The following is a 26067-nucleotide window of genomic DNA, read 5'->3' on the forward strand; positions in this document are numbered from 1 at the left end:
GAGCCCCCTCCCTCCCCCCTCCCTCCCCCTCCCCCCTACCCCCCCTCCCCTCTCCCCCTCCCTCCCCCCTCCCTCCCCTACCCCCTCACTCCCCCCTTCCCCCCTCCCCTCCCCCCCTCCCTCCCCCTCCCCTCCTCCCTCCACACCTCCCTCCTCCCTCCCTCCCCCTTCCCTCCCTCCCCTCCTCCCGGTTACAATGGAAACCCTACGAGGACGGGCCCAACGGGGAAAGAGTGGTACTGGGAAAAGGGGAGAGCCCCCCTCCCTCCCCCCTTCCCCCTCCCATCCCCCTCCCTCCCCCTCCCTGCCCCTCCCTCCCCCTTCCCCCCTCCCCCTCCCCTACCTCCCCCTCCCTCCCCCTCCCCCCCTTCCCCTCTCCCTCCCCCCTCCCCCCTTCCCCCCTCCCTCCCCCTCCCCCCCCTACCCCCCTCCCCTCTCCCCCTCCCTCCCCCCTCCCTCCCCCCTCCCTCCCCCCTCCCTCCCCCTCACCCCTACCCCCTCACTCCCCCCTCCCCCCCTTCCCCCCTCCCCCCTCCCCTCCCCCCTCCCTCCCCCTCCCCTCCTCCCTCCTCCCTCCCCCTTCCCTCCCTCCCCTCCTCCCGGTTACAATGGAAACCCTACGAGGACGGGCCCAACGGGGAAAGAGTGGTACTGGGAAAAGGGGAGAGCCCCCTCCCTCCCCCCTTCCCCCTCCCATCCCCCCTCCCTCCCCCTCCCTCCCCCTCCCTCCCCCTCCCCCCCTACCCCCCCTCCCCTCTCCCCCTCCCTCCCCCCTCCCCCCTACCCCCTCACTCCCCCCTCCCCCCCTTCCCCCCTCCCCTCCCCCCCTCCCTCCCCCTCCCCTCCTCCCTCCACACCTCCCTCCTCCCTCCCTCCCCCTTCCCTCCCTCCCCTCCTCCCGGTTACAATGGAAACCCTACGAGGACGGGCCCAACGGGGAAAGAGGGGTACTGGGAAAAGGGGAGGTCCCCCTCCCCCTTCCCCCCTCCCTCCCACCCCCTCCCCCCTCCCCTCCCCCCTCCACTCCCCTCTCCCTCCCCTTCTCCCCACCTCTGCCCCCTTCCTCCCCCCCTCCTCTCCACCCATCCTCTCCCCCCCTCCTCTCCCCCCCTCTCCTCTCCCCTCTCCTCTCCCCCCTCTCCTCTCCCCCCCTCTCCTCTCCCCCTCTCCTCTCCCCCCCTCTCCTCTCCCCCCCTCTCCTCTCCCCCTTCCCTCCCCCCTCCCCCTCCCTTCCCCCCTCCCTTTCCCCTCCCTTCCCCCCCCTTCCCCCCTCCCTTACACCCTCCCTCCCCCTCTCCTCCCCTCTCCCCCCTCCCTCCCTCCCCACTCTCCTCTCCTCCCTACCTCATCCCTCCCTCCCTCCCTTCCCCGCAGCGCTGACCGCCGGGAAGTGTAGTCGCCGTCGCCTCTCCCGCTTCTGCTCTATAGATAAGATTAATTTCTTTTTCAACAAAGAATGCTGTTTATTTTAAAGTAAAATAGACACCTCTCCTCTCTCCCCCCCTCTCCTCTCCTCTCTCCCCCCCCTCTCCTCTCCTCTCCCCCCTCTCCTCTCCCCCCTCTCCTCTCCCCCCTCTCCCCTCTCCTCTCCCCCCTCTCCTCTCCCCCTCCACTCTTTCCTCTCCCCTCTCCTCTCCCCTCCCCCCCTCTCCTCTCCCCCCTCTCCTCTCCTCCCTCCTCTCCCCCCTCCTCCCCCCCCTCCTCCTCTCCCCCCTCCTCCTCTCCCCCCTCCTCCTCTCCCCCTCCCTCCTCCCCCCCTCCCTCCTCCCCCCTTCCCCCCTCCCACCCCTCCCCCCCTCCCCCCCTCTCCTCTCCCCCTCCTCCTCTCCCCGAAGCGGAAGTGTAGTCGCCGTCGCCTCTCCCGCTTCTGCTCTATAGATAAGATTAATTTCTTTTTCAACAAAGAATGCTGTTTATTTTAAAGTAAAATAGACACCTCTCCTCTCTCCCCCCTCTCCTCTCCTCTCCCCCCTCTCCTCTCCTCTCCCCCCTCTCCTCTCCCCCCTCTCCTCTCCCCCCTCTCCTCTCCCCCCTCTCCCCTCTCCTCTCCCCCCTCTCCTCTCCCCCTCCACTCTTTCCTCTCCCCTCTCCTCTCCCCCCTCTCCTCTCCCCCCTCTCCTCTCCCCCCTCCTCTCCCCCCTCCTCCCCCCTCCCTCCTCCCCCCTCCCTCCCTCCCTCCTCCCCCCTTCCCCCCTCCCCCCCTCCCACCCCTCCCCCCCTCCCACCCCTCCCCCCCTCCCCCCCTCCCCCCCTCCTCTCCCCCCCCCTCCTCTCCCCCCCCCTCCTCTCCCCCTCCTCCTCTCCCCGAAGCGGAAGTGTAGTCGCCGTCGCCTCTCCCGCTGTTTGATTTCATTTATAACAAAGACATTTATTTAAAATGAGGAATGTGATTTTCATTAAGTTTGATTTTATTTATTTTAAAAAAGCTGCTGCTCTATAGATAAGTTTATTTCCTTTTCAACAAAGAACGCTGTTTATTTTAAAGTAAAAACGCGGTTTTTGTCATTGGGTTTCATCCTCCCTGTTAGCGCCCGATGGTTGGGTCTTTACGTGGGGTACAGTGATTGGCTCTACCATCCCTGTTAGCACCCGATTGGCTGGGTCTGTACGTGGGGTGCAGTGATTGGCTCCACCCTCCCTGTTAGCGCCCGATTGGCTGGGTCTCTACGTGGGGTGCAGTGATTGGCTCCAACCTCACACTTGATGTGGGTGGAGCAGTTGATTTGAACTGACACCAACTGCCGTAACCAACAGTCCACCGCGCTGCTGCTGGTTGAGGACAGGCTCCAGCATCGCTCAGGAGGGCAGTTTAATCCAAATACAGAAAGAATATTTATAGATAAGTTTCTTATCATTTCCAACAGAAAAATTACATTTATTTTAAACGGTACGAGATTTCCATTGCATTTAATTTTATTTTTAAAAAAAGATAAAAGACAGAGATTTCATAGATAAGTTTACTTTCTTTTTTAACAAAAGAACATTTATTTCACATAAGTTTAATTTCATTTATAACAAAAACATAAGCTGCTGCTCTATAAATAAGTTTAATTTCTTTTTCAACAAAGGATGCTGTTTATTTTAAGTAAAATAGGCCCCTCTCCTCTCTCCCCCACTCTCCTCTCCTCTCTCCCCCCCCTCTCCTCTCCTCTCCCCCCTCTCCTCTCCTCTCCCCTCTCCTCTCCCCCCTCTCCCCTCTCCTCTCCCCTCTCCTCTCCCCCTCTCCTCTCCCCCCTCTCCTCCTCCCCTCTCTCCTCTCCCCCCTCTCCCCTCCCCCCTCTCCCCTCTCCCCTCCCCCCTCTCCTCTCCCCCCTCTCCTCTCCCCTCCCTCCCCCTCCCTCCCCCTCCCCCTACCCCCCTCCCCTCTCCCCTCCCTCCCCCTTCCCTCCCCCCTCCCTCCCCCCTCACCCCTACCCCCTCACTCCCCCTTCCCCCCTCCCTCCCCCTCCCTCCCTCCCCCTCCCCTCCTCCCTCCACACCCCTCCCTCCTCCCTCCCTCCCCCTTCCCTCCCTCCCCTCCTCCCGGTTACAATGGAAACCCTACGAGGACGGGCCCAACGGGGAAAGAGGGGTACTGGGAAAAGGGGAGGTCCCCCTCCCTCCCTCCCCCCTACCCACCTCCCTCCCCTCTCCCTCCCCCCCTTCCCTCCTCCCTTCCCCCCTCCCCTCCCCCCTCCCATCCCCCCTCCCTCCCCCCTACCCCCCTCCCTCCCCTCTCCCTCCCCTCTCATTCCCCTCTCCCTCCCCCCTCCCCTCCCCCCCTCCCTCCCCTCCTCCCTCCCCCAACCCTCCCCCTTTCCTCCCCTCCCGGTTACAATGGAAACCCTACGAGGACGAGCCAACGGGCCCACTTGGTCTAGTATATATATTACTAAAATTCAGATCTTGTGTTTATGTATATATATGTCACTGATTCTGGCTGATTTAGGCAAAACTGTGAAACCGTACCGCCACGATTGTTGTACCGCCTTAATCACCACGCGGTTCGCTGCTGGAAAATCATATTTTTATTTAATTCGGTCGCATATTTTTTAAGTTACAGAGGTTTTAAAGCGCTGCCCCCCCCTTATTGAAGTTTCTATAGGGGGCGCTGCGGTGCGGATTTAGTCTTCAGCGTGTGATGTCACAATGGACAAGCAGCTGCTATTGGTGTCTACTCTTTACAAATTTACATCTTTTTATTTTTAACCTTTTTTTTCAAGGTCTTCAGCTTGTGACGTCACAATGCTTGTGTGAGATGGTTGTTACATTGTTGCGAAAGGCAACTGATTGTTTTTTAAAGTTGTGTTTTTTATTGCAAGTCACTTAACATACACAGATCAGCATGGGGCCCCTATGCTCGTGGGCCACCGGGGCAAGTGTTTCGAAAAAAGAAAGGGGAGGTCCCCCTTCCCCCTCAACCCCTCCCTCCCCCCTTCCCCCCTCCCCTCCCCCCCTCCATCCCCCTCCCCTCCTCCCCTCCCCCCCTCCCTCCCCGCCTCCCAGTTACAATGGAAACCCTACGGGGACGGCCCAACGGGGAAAGAGTGGTACTGGGAAAAGGGGAGGTCCCCCTCCCTCCCCTCCCCCCTCCCTCCCCTCCCCCTCCCCTCCCCCCTCCCTCCCCCTCCCCTCCCCCCTCCCCCCCTCCCCCCCTCCCTCCCCCTCCCCTCCCCCCTCCACACCTCCTCCTCCCTTCCCTCCCCCCCACTCCCCTCCCGGTTACAATGGAAACCCCTACGAAGACGGGCCCAACGGGAAAAGAGGGGTACTGGAAAAGGGGAGGTCCCCCTCCCTCCCCCTTCCCCCCTCCCCTCCCCCCTCCCTCCCTCCCCCCCCTCCCCTCCCCCTCCCCTCCTCCCTTCACACCTCCCTCCTCTCCCTCCCTCCCCCTTCCCTCCCTCCCCTCCTCCGGTTACAATGGAAACCCTACTAGGACGGGCCCAACGGGGAAAGAGGGGTACTGGGAAAAGGGGAGGTCCCCCTCCCTCCCCCTTCCCCCTTTGCTCTACAATCTTGCACTTTTCCACTGTTTTGGACGCCATTGTATTGTTATATTTATCATTACTCTATGTATACTGCTTACTTTGTGAGTTTCATGTGAAGAAGGAATTTTATTGCACCCTGGTGCATCTGACAATATACTAATCTAATCTTATCCTACGATCCGTCACAATCAAATAACCTGTTGACACTCAATCAAACTCATGGATGAGTAATGGCCATATGTGTGATTGCTTAACATTCGGTGTTGCATTGAAAGATCAAAGACATGAATCCATTTTATTGCCTAACAATTTCCATTGTGCAATGCAGCATTTAAAAAATGGCGAGAGGTTGTGGATGGAAGGCCTTTGTGTAATGTTTGGTCAGCAAGATCTAAAGAGCAGATGGTGAGACAGAAAAATTCCAAGTTCTAAAACTTGGTGTGGAGGAATCTCAGTCAAAAAATTCACAGCCCCTTCACCTGTGTCTGGGAAAAGGTAGTTCTCTCAGAATCACAGTGTGGATTCTGTCTAAATAGAGGTGATAATGGAAATGATCTTTACTGCAAAACAGCTCTTAGAAAAAATGCAGGACAGAGCAAGGAAGAAAAAAACATAGCCTTTTCTTACAAATAAACTTAAAGAATTTTGACTTTCAAAGACTTTTGTAATGATATGTGGATTGGAAGGGTTTGGGGGCATGGGCCAAATGCAGACAATTGAGATTTGTCAGAATGCCAGCTTGGTTGGGCATGGACAAGTAGGGCTGAAGGGCCTGTTGCCATGGTGTATAGTTCCATGACTCTAAAATGTTGTTGACTCTAAACAGGGCGGCACAGTAGCACTGCTGTAGTATAGATTTGTAGGTTATGTAGATTTGTAGGTTAATTGGCTTCTGTAAATTGTGCAGGATGCAAAACTGGGATAACAGAACTAGTTACAAGTGATCATTGGTCAGTGCAGACTCGATGGGCTGAAGGGCCTGTTTCCATGCTGTATCTCTAAACTAAACTAAACTAAACTAAACTAAACTGTTTATTCACAAAATGCTGGAGTAACTCAGCAGGTCGGGCAGCATCTCGGGAGAGAAGGAATGGGTGACGTTTCGGGTCGAGACCCTTCTTCAGACTGAAGAAGGGTCTCGACCCGAAACGTCACCCATTCCTTCTCTCCCGAGATGCTGCCCGACCTGCTGAGTTACTCCAGCATTTTGTGAATAAATCGATTTGTACCAGCATCTGCAGTTATTTTCTTAAACTAAACTGTTAACTGACAGAGATGGTGGAGAATCCTCTCAAATTTGTCCCCTCTCAGAAATTCCTCTCTCTTCTATACCTGCCACATGATGTCTTACAATCCTTGTTTGTAACCAGCAGGTCCACCACAGCCCAATTCTTGTGCAGGCTTGGATCAAGCATGACTGTGCTCTAATCCTCATCCCCAAAAGGATTTCATTTGGATTGGAACTAATCTAGAGATTAATGGGGAAATGTTCAATCATTATAACATGATCTCTAAAAGCAATATTACCCCAACTTCTGTTATCAAGCTTCACCCGGTGGAATGTTCAAACACTCAGGGATTGGCATCTAAAGCAATGTCAACTTGTTCACCGGAGACACAAGGAACTGCCGATGCTGGAATTTTGAGTAAATCACAATGTTTGAAGAAGGCTCCTGACCTGAAACGTTATCTGTCCATTCTCCGTTGAGTTCTTCCAGCACTTTGTGTTTTGACTTGTTCACTGAAGCTTTCCAGAGAACGGGCCTTACATCAAACATGCACTGAAGACTCATTCACCAACCGTCTCCCATCGGCACGACATTGCCCCCTCTCAAACAATAAAGGTCTCAGAAAACACCCTGGAAATGTAGACCACTTTCCAAATTATGAGAGTTACCTCGGTGAAGTTCATGATAAAAGTTATCAACCACTACCCCGCCATTTTCCAGAAATAGCCTTTGGCTGCCTGAGGAAAAGAATGTTAGTAAACCAAGATCTCAAATCCAGTATTAACATAGACCACTGTACAGCCCAGTAATGGGCCATTCGGCCCACAATGTTTGTGACTATATCCCTCTATTCTTTGCACTTCCATGTGCTTACCTAAAATCTTCTTGAATGCCACTATCGTATCTGCCTCCATCACTACTCCTGGCAATGCGTTCAAGGCCCCCACCACTCTCTGTGTAAAAAAAAATTCCCTGCACATCTATTATTATATTACTAAAACTCTGTGTTTGTTTGTGTGTATGTGTCCACCATAACTTTTTGGTTCGCACAGCCAAAACGGTACACCATAGCGCCACAATGTTTGCACCACGTTACTCACCATTATCCTGGGCATAATCTCTAACAACTCTCATTCAAATTGAAGCTACATTTTTAAAGCTAGAGTAATTTTAAAGTTTAAAAAAATCCTTTCTAACCCATTTCTTGAAGGTCTTCAGCGTGTGACGTCACAATGGCACCCGTGCGACTGTGAGAGATGAGCTCGCGCTCATTTTCTATCCTTTATCAGAGACTCCAACGGACCACATAGCCTATGCACTTCACTTCTCTTCCCTTTGGAGATCTTCAGTGGACAAACTATGCACTATTGCTTTATTATGTGAAAATGTTCCTTGAAATAGAAACATAGAAACATAGAAAATAGGTGCAGGAGTAGGCCATTCGGCCCTTCGAGCCTGCACCGCCATTCAATATGATCATGGCTGATCATCCAGCTCAGTAGCCTGTACCTGCCTTCTCTCCATACCCCCTGATCCCTTTAGCAAAAAGGGCCAAATCTAACTCCCTCTTAAATATAGCCAATGAACTGGCCTCAACTACCTTCTGTGGCAGAGAATTCCACAGACTCACCACTCTCTGTGTGAAGAAATGTTTTCTCATCTCGGTCCTAAAAGACTTCCCCCTTATCCTTAAGCTGTGACCCCTGGTTCTGGACTCCCCCAACATCGGGAACAATCTTCCCGCATCTAGCCTCTCCAACCCCTTAAGAATTTTATATGTTTCTATAAGATCCCCCCTCAGTCTTCTAAATTCCAGCGAGTACAAGCCTAGTCTATCCAGTCTTTCTTCATATGAAAGTCCCGCCATCCCAGGGATCAATCTAGTGAACCTTCTCCGTACTCCCTCTAAGGCAAGAACGTCTTTCCTCAGATTAGGAGCCCAAAACTGCACACAATACTCCAGGTGCGGTCTCACCAAGGCCCTGTACAACTGCAGTAGAACCTCCCTGCTCCTAAACTCAAATCCTCTTGCTATGAATGCCAACATACCATTCGCTTTCTTCACTGCCTGCTGCACCTGCACGCTTGCTTTCAATGACTGGTGCACCATGATACCCAGGTCACGTTGCATCTCCCCTTCTCCTAATCGTTCACCATTCAGGTAATACTCTGCTTTCCTGTTCTTGCCGCCAAAGTGGATAACCTCACATTTATCCACATTATATTACATCTGCCATGCATTTGCCCACTCGCCTAATCTATCCAAGTCACTCTGCAGCCTCCTAGCATCCTCCTCGCAGCTAACACTGCCACCCAGCTTCGTGTCATCCGCAAACTTAGAGATGTTGCATTCAATTCCCTCGTCCAAATCATTAATATACACTGTAAATAGCTGGGGTCCCAGCACTGAGCCTTGCGGTACCCCACTAGTCACTGCCTGCCATTCCGAAAAGGACCTGTTTATTCCTACTCTTTGCATCCTGTCCGCCAACCAATTTTCTATCCACCTCAACACTGAACCCTCAATACCGTGTGCTTTAAGTTTGTACACCAATCTCCTATGTGGGACCTTGTCGAAGGCCTTCTGAAAGTCCAGATATAACACATCGACTGGTTCTCCCTTATCCACTCTACTAGTTACATCCTCGAAAAATTCTATAAGATTCGTCAGACATGATTTGCCTTTTGTAAATCCATGCTGACTTTGTCCGATGATTTCACCACTTTCCAAATGTGATGCTATCACATCTTTAATAACTGACTCTAGCATTTTCCCCACTACCGATGTTAGGCTAACTGGTCTATAATTCCCCGTTTTCTCTCTCCCTCCCTCCCTTTTTAAAAAGTGGGGTTACATTAGCTACCCTCCAGTCCTCAGGAACTACTCCAGAATCTAAGGAGTTTTGAAAAATTATCACTAATGCATCCACTATTTCTGAGGCTACTTCCTCAAGCTCAGTTTTGTTTCTTCACTTTCACATATGGCAGCACACAGAAGAACTGGAATCTCACACATTAACAAAATATTAACTATTACATTTTCATCCTGACTGAATTTCCTGTTGAATTTCTTTCTTGCCTCCAGACTTTCCTTTTAATCACTCCAAATTTCCACATGGATTTTCAGTTCGTTCATTTCCTCTAAGATCTTCCCTTGCTCTAATTTCCTGCATGACTTTTCTGTAGCCATGCCATTTCGCACAGCACTGTCCCATCTATAACATTTAATTCCTTGCTCCAACGCACCACTCTCTTTATGCTTCCTGAAACGGAACAAATAAATTCTTACCTGCACCAGCACAACAGATATGTAAACATACCAAAACAGCTGAAATGTATGAATGTCCTTCTGAAGGGTCTGAAGAAGGATCCTGACCCAAAAAGTTACCTAGCCATGTTCTCCAGAGATGCTGCCTGACCCGCTGAACTACTCCAGCACTCTGTATCTTTATTTTGCAAACAAGCATCTGCAGTTCCTTGCTTCTACTGAATGTCCTTATTCTGGATTGATTTGAGACCTCGGACAAAAAAATCAATTGCCTTGTTCAGCTTTCCTAATACTCTTGTGTGAAAGTAGTTACCAATAAATTAATTTAAAGCTATCTGGCAAATACTTAGTCGATTTAAAAGTTTCTTCACTGGCTCTTCATCATTGAACAAGTACGACTGGCACTATAATCAACATAAATTAATTGAAAATACACAGTCATGTTTATGCAATTGTTTACCAGTATTACGAGTTTAAATGTCATTTGTCCATTTTTTGTGGAAAGTATACAACTGCAAGTGTGCATTTATAAACTAGAAACTGCTTAGCCTTGTTGGCATGGAATAGTGAAAATCAGAGATGGCACTTGAGGCAGAAATTATTTCAGTATTTTCCAGGCCAATTGATATATTTTGCTGCAGAGTCATAGCTCTTCAACCAATCAACCATTCCTTGCCACCTGCCGCCATATCAATCCTGGAGATAGGACTGGCAGGATACCAGCCTACACCAGGAGCTGCACGAGTTTACTTGATATGCATCATTAGATGACCTGCATACAACATGTTTACTTGGCTCCAAACAGCAAACAATCCAAGAGCAACAAACTGCAATTTATGAGTGTGTGCTTTTACAGAGTACAATTTTAAAGCAGAACCTCATTTTCTATCCTTCATCAGAGACTCCAACGGACCACATAGTCTATGCACTTCTCTTCCCTTTGGTAACACAGTGGCGCAATAGTAGAGCTACTGCCACACAGCGCCAGAGATCCGAACTCGATACTGATTATAGGTGCTGTCGGTGCAGAGCTTCTGTTCTCCCTGTGACCACGTGGGTTTTTTTCAGGTGCTCCGGTTTCCTCCCACATTCCAAAGATGTGTAAGTTTGTGGATGAATTGGCTTCTGTAAATTGCTCTAGTGTGTGGGATGTGAAAGTGAGATAACACAGAACTAGTATACAGTGGATCAATGGTCGGCGTGGGCGAAGGGCCTGTTTCCAGGCTGCATTTCTAAACTAAATATTCCCTTTGAATATCCTTGCCTCTGTGAAACAGACACTGTGACAAGTTGGATTTATTGTCATATACAAATGTACAGTGGAGTTCAGGTACAATGAAAATCTTGCTTGCAGCTGGATCACAGGAATATAGACTCAGACAACACACAAAACATACATTATACAAGACATTGAAAAGACGTGTACAAAACATAATTCAAAAACAAATCCATGCTAGTGTAAGAACCTGATGGTTGTAGGAAACTAGTTGTTTCTGAACCTGGTATGTGGGACTTTAGCCTTCTGGAACTCTTGCCGGGTGGAAACTGCAAGATGAGGGCATGGCCTGGGCTACGTTAAGATTCCTTATAGTTAAATCACTATGAACGCAATTTCTAATTTTGGATGAAGTTCAGAAAGGGTAGGCACAAGTTCCATTCTGCCACATCTCCGCCACATTCTGCCACATCTCTAGTAGTGCAACTTGGGTTCTGGAAAGTCAACTCCATTTTATTTAGTCAGCTTGGAAAGGACAAAGACTTCTTACTTTGTTGTGTCTGACAGTATTCTTCAAAAAATAATGAACTTATGCATAGAAATGCCTCCACTGAAGTTTCAGGTCTGGGCTGAAGTCTGACGAAACATTACCTATCCGTGTTCTCCAGGGATGCTGCCTGACCCGCCAAGTTAACCCAGCTTGCCTTTTGTTATGGTGAAAGTTGTATTCGAGTCAGATCGGTGTTATTTTAGAATGTATGGATACTTTTCGAGCTTTGCTCAACAGTTGTTATGGGATAATATTTCATTGAATAGTGTTGGAACCAAATGGTTCATTTGCCGGGAAGGTGATTAGCTTAATTTGTGCCATGATTGTCACAACATGACGTGACATGCAGCGACTTTCTTATGCACAACCTTTGGTCTTGTTTAATAGTCACTGTAGTTCTAAGTTCTAACACATGGAGAGCTTCAGGACATTTTAGATATGATATGGAATTCTATTATATCATTTATCATATTTATTTATTAAAGATTCTAAAATATGACTATTTTCATCCATAAAAGAGACCTACTTAATTTTTAATTATTGAATAAATCATGATTTTTGCATATGAACAAGTATTTGATTTTTTAATTGGCTTTTTGTGTAGTTTTGATTGTATATCTCTATACAGTTGTTAAAGCAATTCAGTTTTGTAAATATTTGACTAGTTTCCTTGTAAAGTATTTCACACAACTCTGAAAATGAAATTGTGCTTAATAGTGCCATTTAAAATCACTTCATTGTCAAAGTAAGTATAGGAGGTAATGGGAAATTTTATGTTAGTTGAATGGTTAGATTAAAGAATCTCTTATTTTCTTTTGTACATCAGCTCACTTGTAATGGAATTCACTGTGATCACTTTCCAGCTGTTCTTTGTAACAAAGAAATGCATTAAAAGAGGCCTTAGTTCTCTGAGATAAATCATATGGCTACACAAAGAACATCCCTAAAGGCTACAATCTGCTCATCCTCCAATAGGATATTTGTTTCTGCAGCACTAACTGCAATACAACTTGTTCTCTGGGCTGAAAGCTCATGTTTATTCATCACACAAATCCATGGGCAAGTTCATTACTTGTACAAGGACCATTTACAGAGCAAGCATAAACTTGTGTTAGATAAAATCAATGCAATTAGAGTTGAGTGGTCAGAATATATATGTGGGCACACCTAGGAATTATGCAACATAGTCGAAATGTTTTATAAAAGCTATGCTCAAACCTGATTTGACATTTGTAGCAGTGAATCCATTGCAATTAAAGCAGATGCTTGTACAGTGGACTGCATTGTGATGTTTTTTGTTTATCCGATCACTTTATGAACATAACTTGTGCAGCAACGTGGATCCTTCCTCTGCTCAAGTTCTGAATTATTTCCAAAAATCAACAGCTTTAAAAGTTATTAGTAGCTGACCACTGCACATCAGAAAATTGCCAGATTTAATCCTGCCCATGCTGTTAGTAATCCCAATTGAGGCAGCAACAGGTGAGAGAGGAAAACTGTCAAGGGTTTTTGTTTATAGTTATAATCTAAAACTCTGCAGGAAGGTACTCTGATTGAAGCCAAATTTGGTTCAGCAGATAATGCTTGAAGGCATGACTGAAAGAAGATGAGGAGAGGAACTTGCTGAGGAATTGAAGAAAACAATGAAATGTATTACCATTATCAACAGATACCTACTACATTGTACAAAATAGCAAAATTAATTACGAATGGTTAATAAAACCGGAGGCAAAATCTCCATAGCCACACTAGCTGTACCACCGCAGAAAACTCACTACTTACATGCACCAAATGCTACTCTGGCCTCCCCAAGGTGCCTCACATGGCGGGCTTCCCGAGGTGCCGCGGCCACGGTGCCTGCCTGGAATGTTCATCGGTCAGCGAGATCTCGCCCGAAGGCTCGGCAATCGTTGGGCCAGAAACCCGCCTGAAGGCCTGTCAGACGTTGGAACCGGGAGCCTGCCAGAAGGTTCGTCGATGAAGTAACCTGGGGTCGGCAGGACCTGTAACCCACCTGGAGGTTTGACAGAGCCCGCCCGAAGACTCGGCACACAGCACAACCGGGACGGAGCTGGAGATGTCATATGTGAGGAATGTGGGCCGGTAGGAGGGTGAGCTGGGGCAATGCCTCCAGCGCCTTCAAGGTTGGCTACAGGAGCGCCCCAGGACACAAAGGTGGCTAGACAGTCCAACCTGACTTTGGGCTTTGAATGATGGCGCCAAAAATGGAGGCGCCCACAGGTGTAGCATATGGAAAAATACTTTTTCATACTGTGCAGCCACACATGTGATAAATGAAGCACTATTGACTATAGTTTCCTGAAAATGGCAATACAATTAGACAGGGTGGTAAAGAAGGCGTAAGGCATGGAGAAACAAGGAACTACAGATGCCGGTTTGCATAAAAAGACAGAAAGTGCCGGTGTAACTCAGCAAAGGTATTTATTCACAAAATGCTGGAGTAACTCAGCAGGTCAGGCAGCATCTCGGGAGAGAAGGAATGGGCGACGTTTCGGGTCGGTGTAACTCAGCGGGTCAGGCAGCATCTCTGGAGAACATAGATAGGTGATGTTTCAGGCCAGGTCTCTTCTTCAGATAAATTTAGACTTTAGGCTTTAGAGATACAGTGTGGAAACAGGCCCTTTGGTCCACTGAGTCCACGTCGACCAGCAATCACCCCATACACTAGCACTATCCTACACACTAAGGTCAATTTACAATTTTACAGAAGCCAGTTATCTTACAAACCCGTACATCTTTGGCGTGTGGGAGGAAACTGGAGTACCCAAAGAAAACCCACGGAAGCACAGGGAGATTGTACAAACTTCGTACAAACAGCACTCATAGTCAGGATCGAACCTGGGTCTGTGGCACTGTAAGGCAGTAACTCTATCACTGTGCTACTGTCCTGATTGTGGAGGGGGATGGGGAAAGAAAGCTGGAAGAGAGGAGGGGCAGGACAGAGCCTGGCAGGTGGATATGGATGAGCGGGAGGGGGGGGGGGGGGGGGGGGGGAGAGAGGGGGTTGATAGGCAGATGATTGGACAAAGGCCAGAGATGAAAAGACAGAAGGTATGAGGTTGAAGAGGACACCCGAAACCGAGTTTCACAGTGAATAACATTAGCAGATTTCATACTCCACACAGGGTAATGATGTTCAATGATGATGACAATAATAACAAAATAGTAAAGCAGGATTCATAGTTGTCTAAGCCCTTGTCAGCCCTGTAACAAGACTCTCGGATATACAATGTATTTGACTGAAATATTTTCAATTAAGTAGTTATTAAAATATGGAATACCATTCCAAAGGTGGCTATTTAAGTCAAATCATTCCAGGAAGAAATTAAGAGGACGTTAGCTATATAGGTCAAGGGAAGTATTTAAAGGATGCAGCAAAGGAATGGGGCATTCTGTGGTGCAGATGGTTGAGCTCCAGAGACCCAGTTTCGATCTTAACCATGGGGGCTGTCTTTGTGGAGTTTGCACGTTGTCCCTGTGACCACGTGGATTTCCTTCGGGTGCTCCGATTTCCTCCCACATCCCAAATGAAGAATGACCACATGGGTTAAGTACATTGGATCAGTCAGGAAAGAAAGGATATTAGTGAGGAAGTAGTAATGCAGGAATTTGGTGCATCTGCTAATTACTGTGAATATAAATAAGTTTAATGTAAATGGCATTAAAAAGTGTAATGGTGGCACTTGCTCAGCAGTAGAGTTGCTGCCTTGCAGCACCAGAATCCCGGGTTCGATCCGAACTATGGGTGCTGCCCAAATGGGGCTAGTACATTCTCCCTGTGACTGCCTGGGTTTTCTCTGGGTGCTCCAGTTTCCTCCCACATTCCAAAGACATGCAGGTTTGTAGGTTAATTGGCTTTGGCAAAATTATAAATTGTCCCTAGTGTACAGGATCACTGGTAGGTGATTGCTGGTTGGTGCAGACTTGGTGGGCCAATAGGCCTTTTTCCACGCCGTATTATCTAAAGTCTAAAGGGAATATTTTCATGGGATCAATTTGTTCATCGAGTTGAAAGTTGGCAGTGAAGATGGTTATCTGAAGTTTCTCTGAACTGTTTTGATAAGTTGTTACTAGCTAAAATCTTTTATTATGATCTTACACAAATTTTAAAAAATCCTATTTTGCTTTACATGTCCAACTTAGTTTTCACCACCTCAGCAGGATTTATAGCTTTCTTAGCTCTTGTCAGCCCTGTAACCAGACACTGGGATATACAGAGATCCTTCATTGTCTGTGGGAAAGTGCTTGATCAGGTTGGCTTTTCCCTTTGGCTGTTCTGTAGACAATAGCACCCATATCAGGTGTCAAAGTGAATCAAAGCCCAAAGCTCTCTTTATCTGCAAAAAATGGTGTTTGGATATATTTTCATAAGCTATAGAGATTTCGGTATAGAAGGTGATTGTCTCCTTGGGGAAAGGTCAGTGTTGTATGAGATCTTTCTATTTAAATGCTGATTTTCTGTTTAGTTTAGAGATGCAGCATGGAAACAGGCCCATCGACTCACGAGTCCATACTGCCCATCGATCATCCGTTCACACTGGTTCTATGTTATCCCACTTTCTCATCAACTCCCTACATACCAGGGGCAATTTACAAAAGCCAATCAATCTACAAGCCCGCACGTCTTTGGAATGTGGGAAGAAACTGGAGCACCCGGAGAAAACCCAGGCAGTCACAGGGAGAACGTTCAATACAATACAATATATTTTTATTGTCATTGTACAGGGGTACAACGAGATTGGGAATGTGCCTCCCATACGATGCAATAATTTAATTAGCTAGTCAGTATTAATTTAAACAACAACAACCCAACAAAACAGATTGTAACAGTTTTAAGACAGAATAAAGTGCAAGTAGATCTGCCGGATCACTGTGTGTTTTGACCATCCGGCTCAGCAGGACGGTTCATAGCAGCTATGGCCCTGGGGATGAAGCTGTTCCTGAGTCTGGAGGTGCGGGCGTAGAAGGCCTTGTATCGTCTGGCCGATGGAAGGAGTTCGAACAGACTGTTGCAGGGGTGTGAAGAGTCTTTGTGGATGCTGGTGGCTTTTCTGAGGCATCGTGTGTTGTAGATGCCCTCTAAGGCTGGTAGCTGTGTTCCGATGGTCCTCTGAGCTCTATGGACTACCCGCTGAAGAGCTTTCCTCTCTGCCTCCGTGCAGCTGAGGTACCACACAGGGATGCCATGTGTTAGGATGCTTTCTATGGTGCAGCGGTAGAATGTCGTCAGCAGCTGTTGGGGTAGACCAGACTTCTTCAGTGTTCTTAGGTGGAACAATCGTTGCTGTGCCTTCTTGACCAATGCAGCAGTGTTATTGGACCATGTTAGGTCATCCGAAATGTGAGTGCCCAGAAACCTGAAGCTGGACACTCTCTCCACACTGTCCCCGTTAATAAAGATTCAAACTCCATACAGGCAGCACCCATGGTTAGGATCGAACCCGGGATTCTGGTGCTGCAAGACAGCAACTTTACTGCTGAGCCAGTGCCACCATTACACTTTTTAATGCCATTTACATTAAACTTATTTATATTCACAGTAATTAGCAGATGCACCAAATTCCTGCATTACTACTTCCTCACTAATATCCTTTCTTTCCTGACTGATCCAATGTACTGAACCCATGTGGTCATTCTTCATTTGTGAACCCTGGGTGAAGCGAGGTACTCAAGCATATGGGAAATCACAACTGAGGCCAAATCAGTTCTCCCTCAGCGCTCTCATTAACAATTTCACGTTGCTCTGTCCAATGGTTTTTAAGTTGAACATGGTACATTATGAAGAATGTCTGATATCCTTTACTATTTGTCAATTTAATAACTAGATGAATACAGCATAGGGAAGCTTTGACAACTATTGTCTATAGTCATTGTAAAATATGACGGGGAGATAGTATAAGCTAAAAGAGACATTGTGCAGCCAATTTCCTTTCAACATGCACAGACAGTTTAGATGAGGCAGTTGTGGGTGGCGGCATATTTCTCCCATGATGGTGCAATTTCCTGTAGTGATGCAGAGGACACAGAGTAATCAATCGCCTTCGGCTATTAAATTTTACGGATCCAATATTTTACTGAACATAATCTGCAAGTTATAAATTTATTATCCTGCCCATTATTTTTTTTCAAATATTCAGTTTGATAGTTTAGTTTAGTTTGAAGTTACAGCATGGATCCAGGCCCTTCGGCCCACAGTTTGCACTGACCAGTGATCACCCACACTAGTTCTATCCTATGCACTAGGTTCAATTTACCGAGGCCAATTAACCTACAAACCTGCATATTTTGGGGATATGGGAGGAAACCATAGCCACCGAAGGAAACCCACGCAGTCACAGGGTGAAGGTGGAAATTCCACACAGTCAGCACCCGAGGTCAAGTCAACCCCGGGTCTCTGGCGCTGTGAGGCAGCAGCTTTATTGGTGTGCTTTTGTGCCACCATAGTGCTGTCACAGGTAGCATTTGCTGAGCTTGTTTTCACTCAACTCTTGATTGTGTTCATTTTCTTGTTATAATTTTTACAATCGTTCCATCTTGGCCACATCTTTTAGCATATATTTCTGTTGGTTAGTCTATCCAGCAATAACCACTAGTGTCCTTTATCATCTATCATGATTGCTACTTTCTGATAGTTCACATTCACTATTGTGGGCTTCAGAATGAATTCCAGGACCTGGAGGAGGCAAACAAGGAAAGGAGTCATGAAGATGAATGGAAGACCAATAAGTGGGAAATTGATGGCATTGGCCAGAGGTTGGAGAACTTTGCACAGAAAATACTCAAAGAAACTGTATGTATCTTTGTAAGGACAGGGGCTGGTTAACAAGGTTAGTAATGGAAATTGCTGCATTAGTTATTCAATTACAGGAGGGTGGGAGGAAATAAAATGAGTCCCACCTGCCAAACACTTTGTTTAGTTTAATTTAGTTTAGTTTAAAGATTCAGCTGGAAACAGGCCCTTTGGCCCACCAAGTCCACACTGACCATTGATCACACACATACTAGTGCCTTGTTATCTTAATTTTGCATCCTACACACTGGGGGCAATTTACAAGGCCAATTAACCTTCTAAACTGCATGTCTTTGGAATGAGGGAGGAAATTGGAGCAAACCCACAGGGTCACAGAGAGAATGTACAATCTGCACACAGATAGCACCCATAGTCAGCATCAAACCCAGGACTCTGGCGCTGTGAGACAGCAACGCCACTGTGCTGTCCTTTGTATAACATTCAAGATTAATTTATTTTATCAAATTTCAATTCCCAATCCAGCAGCTAGGATTCGGAACATGACATCACATCCAGCTGAGATAAGCTAACTCAGTATCAACATTTCTGATTGATGTAGCTCCACTACTCAGTGGGAAAGCTCACAAAGCCATAAGCGATGTGTGCCAACTGAATCCTGTGAACCTTTGTTACAGTGATGTCAAGCATGATTGATCATAAATTACGATACAATTAATTCATTTTGTCATGTTGAAACAGTTGAAACAACTTTCATTGAATATTGGTAAATTAGCAACTTCAGTGAATTTTAAAAAAATTGAATATCCTGAAGGGGGCAAATGAAAATGATCTTAAGAAGAAAGCTTCGAAAGAAGCTTTCAAACAGCTTGCATTTCAATAGGATGTTTAATGTAGGAAAATGTTCCAGGATGCTTCTCAAAGAAATGATCAGCCATAAATGAAAAATAAAAGAAAGATCATAAGGTGGTAAGGTCATAAGTAATAGGAGTAGAATTAGGCCATTCAGCCCATTAAGTCTGCTCCGCTATTCAATCATGGCTGATGTATCTCTCCCTCCTAACCCCATTCACCTGCCTTCTCCCCATAACCTCTGGCACCTGTACTAATCAAGAAACTATCTATCTCTGCCTTAAAAATATCCACTGACTTGACCTCCGCAGCCTTCTGTGACAAAGAATTCCACAGATCCACCACCCTCTGACTAAAGAAATTTCTGCTCATCTCTTTCCTAAAATAAAGATATGTTAAATTGGTGACTAAAGGCTTAGCTTACGTGTACTTTGAACTGTGCCATCCAAAGCCATGTGAACAGCAGTTTGAACTTCCACCAATGCAGTTAATGTTTTTGATGTTCTTGATGTTAATGCTCCTTTGGAAGCTTTGTCATCAATCATCAGATGCTCCAATTTAATAGATTCTAAAGATTTTCTGATTTAATGTTGGAAAAGCTGTAAAATATTATATGATCTGTGAAATTTTGTGCCAAATTAATTTTGGACTCTTCCATGCTCCTTCACACTAAAGATGGATTTTCAGTGGACACCCAATCTTCTTCTGCAGTCTGGCTCATATGACTTCTCTGCAGCTGAACTAGTGTGCAATTTCACTTTCAACAACCAGACATCTGCACTGTTTTTCCCTCTGCCTTGCCTTCGGCATTCAGGAGACAAGGATCTCTCATCTATCCTGGCTTCTAATATAAATGATTCTACTCTTTTGACTAGTGGTGCAATTATCATCATATCATATCATATATATACAGCCGGAAACAGGCCTTTTCGGCCCTCCAAGTCCGTGCCGCCCAGCGATCCCCGCACATTAACACTATCCTACACCCACTAGGGACAATTTTTACATTTACCCAGCCAATTAACCTACATACCTGTACGTCTTTGGATATAGAAACAGCATCCACTCATTTTCTCTCTCTCTTTCCTGTTCCTCGTTTGACTGAGAAAATGTTGATTCCTGGTATTTGAAATTAAAAGAGAAATAAAGATTGGGTTATGGAGACATCAGAAATTGCAATGCTGGAATCTTGAACAAAACACAAAGTGCTGGAGGAACTCAATGGGTCAGGCAGCACCTGCGGAGAAAATGAACAAGTGAAGTTTGGGGTTGGGACCCTTCTTCAGATTGGGTCTGAAGACTTTCAGTCTGAAGAAGAGTCCCGGCTGAAACATTGTCATCAATTCCCTCCACAGATTCAGCTTGACCCGCTGAGTTCCTCCAGCACTTTATGTTTTGCTCAAAGATTGGCTTATGGTTAGAGAATAAAAGAAAATAAGAATTGTATGCGTGTCCTTTTTGTAACTTGTAAGACAAAATAGATAATTTAAAGAAGAAGTATGTTGAGAGGAAAAAAATATGTTCGGGTTTATTATTGTCACGTATCAAGGTATGGTGAAAAGCTTCATTTTGCATGCTTTCCAAACAGATCAGATGTATCATATATAAATACAATGAGTTCAAACTCACGTACAATAGATAGAACAACGGAGAAGATACAGAATATAGTTCTCAACATTGTAGTGCATCAATTCCATAGATAAACTACAATATCTTCAAAAAGGTAGAGGTAAATTGGACAGCAATTTATGGAAGGACTGTTAAAAAGCCCAATAGCAGAGGGGAAGAAGTGATTCCGGAGTCTGGTGGTAAGCGCATTCAAACTTCTGTACCTTCTGTCGGACTCAAACAGGCAGAATGAATGACTAGGGTGGGACGTCTTTGATAATGTTGGCTACTTTTCCAAGGCAGTTCAAAGTAAAATGGAGTCAATGGTGGGAGGACTGGTCTGTGTGATGGACTGGGCTACATTTATAACTTTCTGTAAATTCTTGCGGTCATGGGCAGAGCTGTTCCCAAACCAAGCTGCGATGTAACCCGGCAGTATGCCTTCTATGGTGCATCTGTAGAGATTTGTAAGGATCATGCAGACATGCCAACTTTCCTCAGTGTCTTCAGGAAGTGGAGGTGTTGGTGTGCATTCTTGGCTGGTGCATTATTGTGGTTGGTCAATGAGATCATTGGTATTATTAAGGCCAAGTAGCTTGAAACTCTCAACAATTTCCATTTCTGCACTATTGATGCTGATTGGAGCGTATACTCCACCATGCATCCTGAAGTCAATAACTAGCTCCTTCAATATGTTGACATTGAGGGAGAGGTGATTGTCCTGTAAGTTCTCTGTCTCCTTCCTGTACTCCATCTCGTCATTGTTCATGACTTGGCCCACAGTGGTGTCGTGGGCAAACATGTACATGGAGTAAGAGCTGAATTTGTCCGTACAGTCGTGAGCATGTAAATCAATATGCAAATATTTTCTTCAGTAACCTCTCCCGACTTGCCAGCATTTTGTGCCCCTACCCATAACCAGCATGGTCTTCTCCATGCTGGTTTCCTTGTCCCCATTGCTTGTTTGCCTGCAGTTATTCTCCATCCCATATTGGATGAAAGAGCAAATTATGATTGTGATTGTCCTGCAAAATGCTTGGGTGATCAAGTTGCCAGTGTGTATTTTGGGAGCAAGGCAGACAACATAGCCTAATGTGTTAAGTTGAAGGAAATAGTGTGAATTTTAGGATTCGGTATTGATTGACAAGAATTGTTGGCTGGAGTCTTGTGGATTCTACCTACACACCATTACTCTTCTCCCATCTTTCCCACTCAGCTGGTACCTTAGCAATATATGAAGAACATTATTTTCTTTAAAGGACAGTGCATTCTAATATTGAATACTCAATCCAAGGAAAGTGTAATGAAAGTTGTTTTGTTCATCTTGAAAATAAAGCAACCTGATTCATTTCGGATAATAGTAAATGGATAACAGTTTGGCGATCTCTTTCCTCGCCTTCTTCCACCATTCCCTTTGTATGTTTCATCTGAGAATTTCAGATCGAATATTGTATGTATGTCTAACATGAACCGCACCAATACTATTGTTATCATAAGAAACAGTGGCTGATTACAGATTTGCATTGATTAGCAACAATAAGGCAATGATTCTCACGAAAGCACTGCTAAGGTAAGTCACTTAAAACATCCACAGGCATGTTCTTCGTGATTAGCTGAGTGAAATACCTGCATTGTTTTTGTTGGAATGGGACAAGTTTGAGCGGCGATATTAAGACACGAAAGTCAAGTTGGGCCGGGCTGGGTTGGAGGGACTGAAGTTGCGGATTGGGGTCGGGTTACTTCCTCTTTATTGAAGTGTGCGAGGCGTTGATCGGAGCAGAGAGAGGCGGGGCGTCACCGTCACCGTCACTTTATATAATGTGATTTGCCACACAAGGCGGCTACTCAGAATCAGACGGGAGACATAACGTTAGGAGGATTTTCGAAGGCATTGCTGATATGGCGGCTGCAGAGCAGTGGCTTCTTATCTACCTGTCTTTGTTTTCCCTCAAGGAATGGACTTTAGCTTTCAATTTGGATACGAAAAATGTCATGAAAAAAGTCGGAAAAAAGTCCAGCCTGTTTGGTTTTTCTCTTGCTATGCACCATCAGTTACAACCTTCAAATGAAATAATGTAAGTATGGATACATATGATTTTTATTTTACTCGAGGACGCTACTTTCAGAGTTGGAGAGAGGAGTGCAAAGTGTGAACTCTGCGCGTTATGGTGTAACCTCGCGCACCTTCACTGAGCAATTGCATTCGAGCAGGCGCATGGAATTTAAAAACTTGTCGCAAAGGTTTAAACAAGTGCAGCGAGAAGTTTCCGCCAGCGGCTACAATACCTGTTGAGCTCCCCCCTCCTCCCCAAGCCTGCCGGCGCTGGGACATTGAGGTCGCTCCGCCACTCCGCCACTCCAGGAAAACCCTGGCTGGAGACGCTGCCGTTGCCCGTAGTGTTTGGTTGTTCTCTGATTCCCATTAATCTACGTCGGTCTTTTGGTTTTGAAATGTTTTAAAATATTTAAGATCTTTATTAGAAGTAAAAAGGTTGCAGATATTTCACTAAGATTGTAGCTGGGTGTCTCGCCCCGATTAAAGAAAGCAAAGCGGTGAAGGGTGAAGCCCATCATTGGTATGCAGGGCAGCGCCGCCCGTGTGTGTTGCTCCTCGCACCGCTAACTCCTCCAAGGGGATCACAGGAATCTTGCAAAGTTGGAGCCGGGATGACCCCACGCAATTGTCTTCAGTGCAAATAATCCTAAAAGCCTTTTTATTATCATACAAACGACTGTCCTTTAATTGAAGAAGGTTACAACTCCAGCATTGAAACTTTTAAACATTTAACTGAGCAAATGCAACTTTTTCAGGGACTTTTGTTCTAATCTTTTTCTTTTTGCAAATATTTTTTTGCACGTTGCAATGCAGCGACGGGGTGGCGAGAGCAACTTTCACGGAATGTGCATCAGCACAAAACCTGCCAAAAACTGTTTTGCGAGAGTGGTGCTTTGAATGGCTGGGGTTTGGGTGGGGGAGGGGAGGGGCGTGGGTGGGGAGGGGGAGGGGCCTCGCCCATCGCCGCGTCGGGCGGCGGGTCCGGTTGCCATGGTGCGCGGCCCTCCGCTGCACCGCCATGACTGGGGCGCACAGCCACAGTAACGCCCGGACGGCCTGGCCTGCAGGTCGGTGCGGAGGCCAGCCTGGTCTTGCAAGTAAAACCTGTTGCTGAATGCATTTCCATCTTTCCCCTTGGCATTAAAGACCCTGGGACAAGTCGCAAGGAGGGACGGACGCCTTGATTGTTTAGGAAGGAACAGCAAATGCTGGTTTGCACCGAAGATGAACACAACACAAATTCCTGGAGTAACTCAGCGGGTCAGGCAGCGTCATGTTTAGTCTTTCCGTTGACTGCACAGCACGCAACAACAAAAAAAGCTTTTCACTACCTTGGTACATGTGACAACAAATTAAAAAGTAAACCAGTTCTTGAGACTCAATGGCCCGCACTGAGGTGCTGCTTAAGCGCTGGAGACTGGTTCGATCCCTGCCTCGTGTGCTGTTGGTGTGGAGTTTGCACGCTCGTGTGACTGCGTGGATTTAAACCGAGTGGTCTGGCTTCCTCCCAACGTCCCAAAGACGTTTGGGTTTGTGGGATAATTGGCTTCTGTAAAATTGCCCTTAGTGTGTAGGGAATTGATGCAAACGTGTGATAACATAGGATCAGTTTTTTAGTTTAGTTTATTGGTGATCGATGGTGGCATGGATCGAAGGGCCTGTTTTCCTACTGTATTTTTCAATCAGTTAAATCTGATGGATTCTGTTTATTCCATTGTACCCCCAATAAATGGGTTCGTTGAAATTGTTTCACATTTGTCACAACCTGTGTATTGTTGGAATGTGTAGCAAAGTACAGTTGTGTTTGACATGTTTGGTTTATTCTTTTCACATGTACTGAGGTACACTGAAAAGCTTTGTTTTGCATGCTAGCTAAACAGATCAGTTAAAGAAGCCTGATAGAGGGGAAGAAGCTGAGTCTGGCACGTGCTTTTAAACCTGCACCTTTCTGCTGGATAGATAGATACAGGATGAAGGAACGACTGGGGTGGGACAAGTCTTTGATTATGATGGCTACTTTTCGGAGGCAGTGTGAAGTGTAGATGGAGTCTGTGGTGGGAAGTCTTGTCTGTGTGATGAACTAGTGATCATAATGGGTCCATTCATTTTCGCAAGATCAACAAATTGTATGCAGTCCCTTTTTAATTTGAGAATATACCCAAAGCCTTGCACAACTAAAAGGGTATTGGCAGGAAGAAGTTGAAGAGTTAGACCAGGTTATTGTAGGAAAATCTTGATGAAAGGCGTTTAAAAGTGTGTGAGTAACAAGAGGGAGGTGTTGTTGGGTGATCTTTGCAGAGGGATCCAAATGCCAAAAGTTTCTGCAAACTAACATTGTATCCATTGTAGCTGAAGAGTGAAGGAGATAAGACCAACCATAAGTTTTAATGATGTTCAAGAAGTATTTAAATAGGTGTGAGTATTTGAAATTTGGTGTATTATGAAAATTGGAACTTGCAGAGATGGTGAGAAGGGTATTATGGGTTACAAGAATGAGGCGTTAGAAAAGAATTGGCACAATTTCCAAAATGATTTAAGATTGTATTGGGTAGAATTTGTGCTTGCAAGGAGAGCATTGAATAATGTTGCAGAGACGGTGGCTACTCTTTCAATGATGGGACCAAGCCATCTGATCACATTTTATTTTTGCAGCCTTTAACATTCTTGAGTTTAGTCAAAGTGAGCAAAGACAAATTTGATTTGTATTTGTACTGGTAGGGTGGGACATACGTAAAGATGGCGATGGAAGAGACTGGTTTATGGATATGATTCTGTGTTGGCTGTCAATAGTTATTTGGTTGGTCTTCCATTTGGGGCTCAAGTTCCCAGATATTTGTGAGGAGGAACACACTTCATACTTAAGAATTATATTTCTAGGTACTCCCTGACAGATTCTTAGATTTTTTTTGACAAATAAGTACTCGAGGAAAGTAATGCACTGCTTTATGCCTTAAACCATTGCAATGATGTTTTTTGTAAGAGAAATTTTTAATTAGATCGAGGATGTAAAACATTTCTCTGCAGACGGATTGCAGTAGGGTGGGGAAAAAGCTGGAAAAGAGGTGCTGAGAGACGAAGACTGGCAGGTAATGGGTGGATACAGATGAGGAGTGTTTGGTAGACGTGTAGAATAAGTGACAAAGGCTAGAGGTGAAATGGAAAACATGAGGGAAGAGGAATAAAATATAAAGGTAAAGGGAGGGATACAAGAGGAATGTGACGGGATGTAAAAGAGGAGGAAATAAAAGGGACATATGGGTCTTGCTAACGGAGAGCAATGTACCAAGGTGGGGAAAGGAGCAATGTGACTGAAGGACTGAATGTGACGAGAGAGAGGTTGTGAGGCATTATATGAAATTGGACAATTCAACATTCATACCATTAGGTTGTAAGCTATCTAAGTGGAATATGAGGTGTTCTTCCTTCAGTTTTTGTGTGCCATTTGTTCTGGCAATGGTGGAGGCCAAGGACTACACACTGAAAACATTTGTAGCTCCCTCTGTTTGGGACCCAGTTTGGAGATACATTGCGGAAACAGACTCTGGCCCATGG

The 26067-nt window shown here is 46.1% G+C and overlaps 1 protein-coding gene across 2 annotated transcripts in view; it reads left to right on the plus strand.

Moving 5' to 3' along the window:
- The first annotated feature begins 22279 nt into the window (after window positions 1-22279).
- The window catches only part of LOC144595965 (integrin alpha-6-like), a 60794-nt gene continuing 57006 nt past the window's right edge, over window positions 22280-26067 (plus strand). For both annotated transcript variants that reach the window (XM_078403953.1, XM_078403954.1), the window contains exon 1: window positions 22280-22534. In XM_078403953.1, coding sequence (XP_078260079.1) covers window positions 22359-22534 — 176 coding nt within the window. In that variant the 5' untranslated portion in view covers window positions 22280-22358. The remainder of the gene's footprint in view (window positions 22535-26067) is intronic.

This window comes from Rhinoraja longicauda, chromosome 8, assembly GCF_053455715.1.
Source record: "Rhinoraja longicauda isolate Sanriku21f chromosome 8, sRhiLon1.1, whole genome shotgun sequence".
Taxonomy (NCBI): Eukaryota; Metazoa; Chordata; class Chondrichthyes; order Rajiformes; family Arhynchobatidae; genus Rhinoraja; species Rhinoraja longicauda.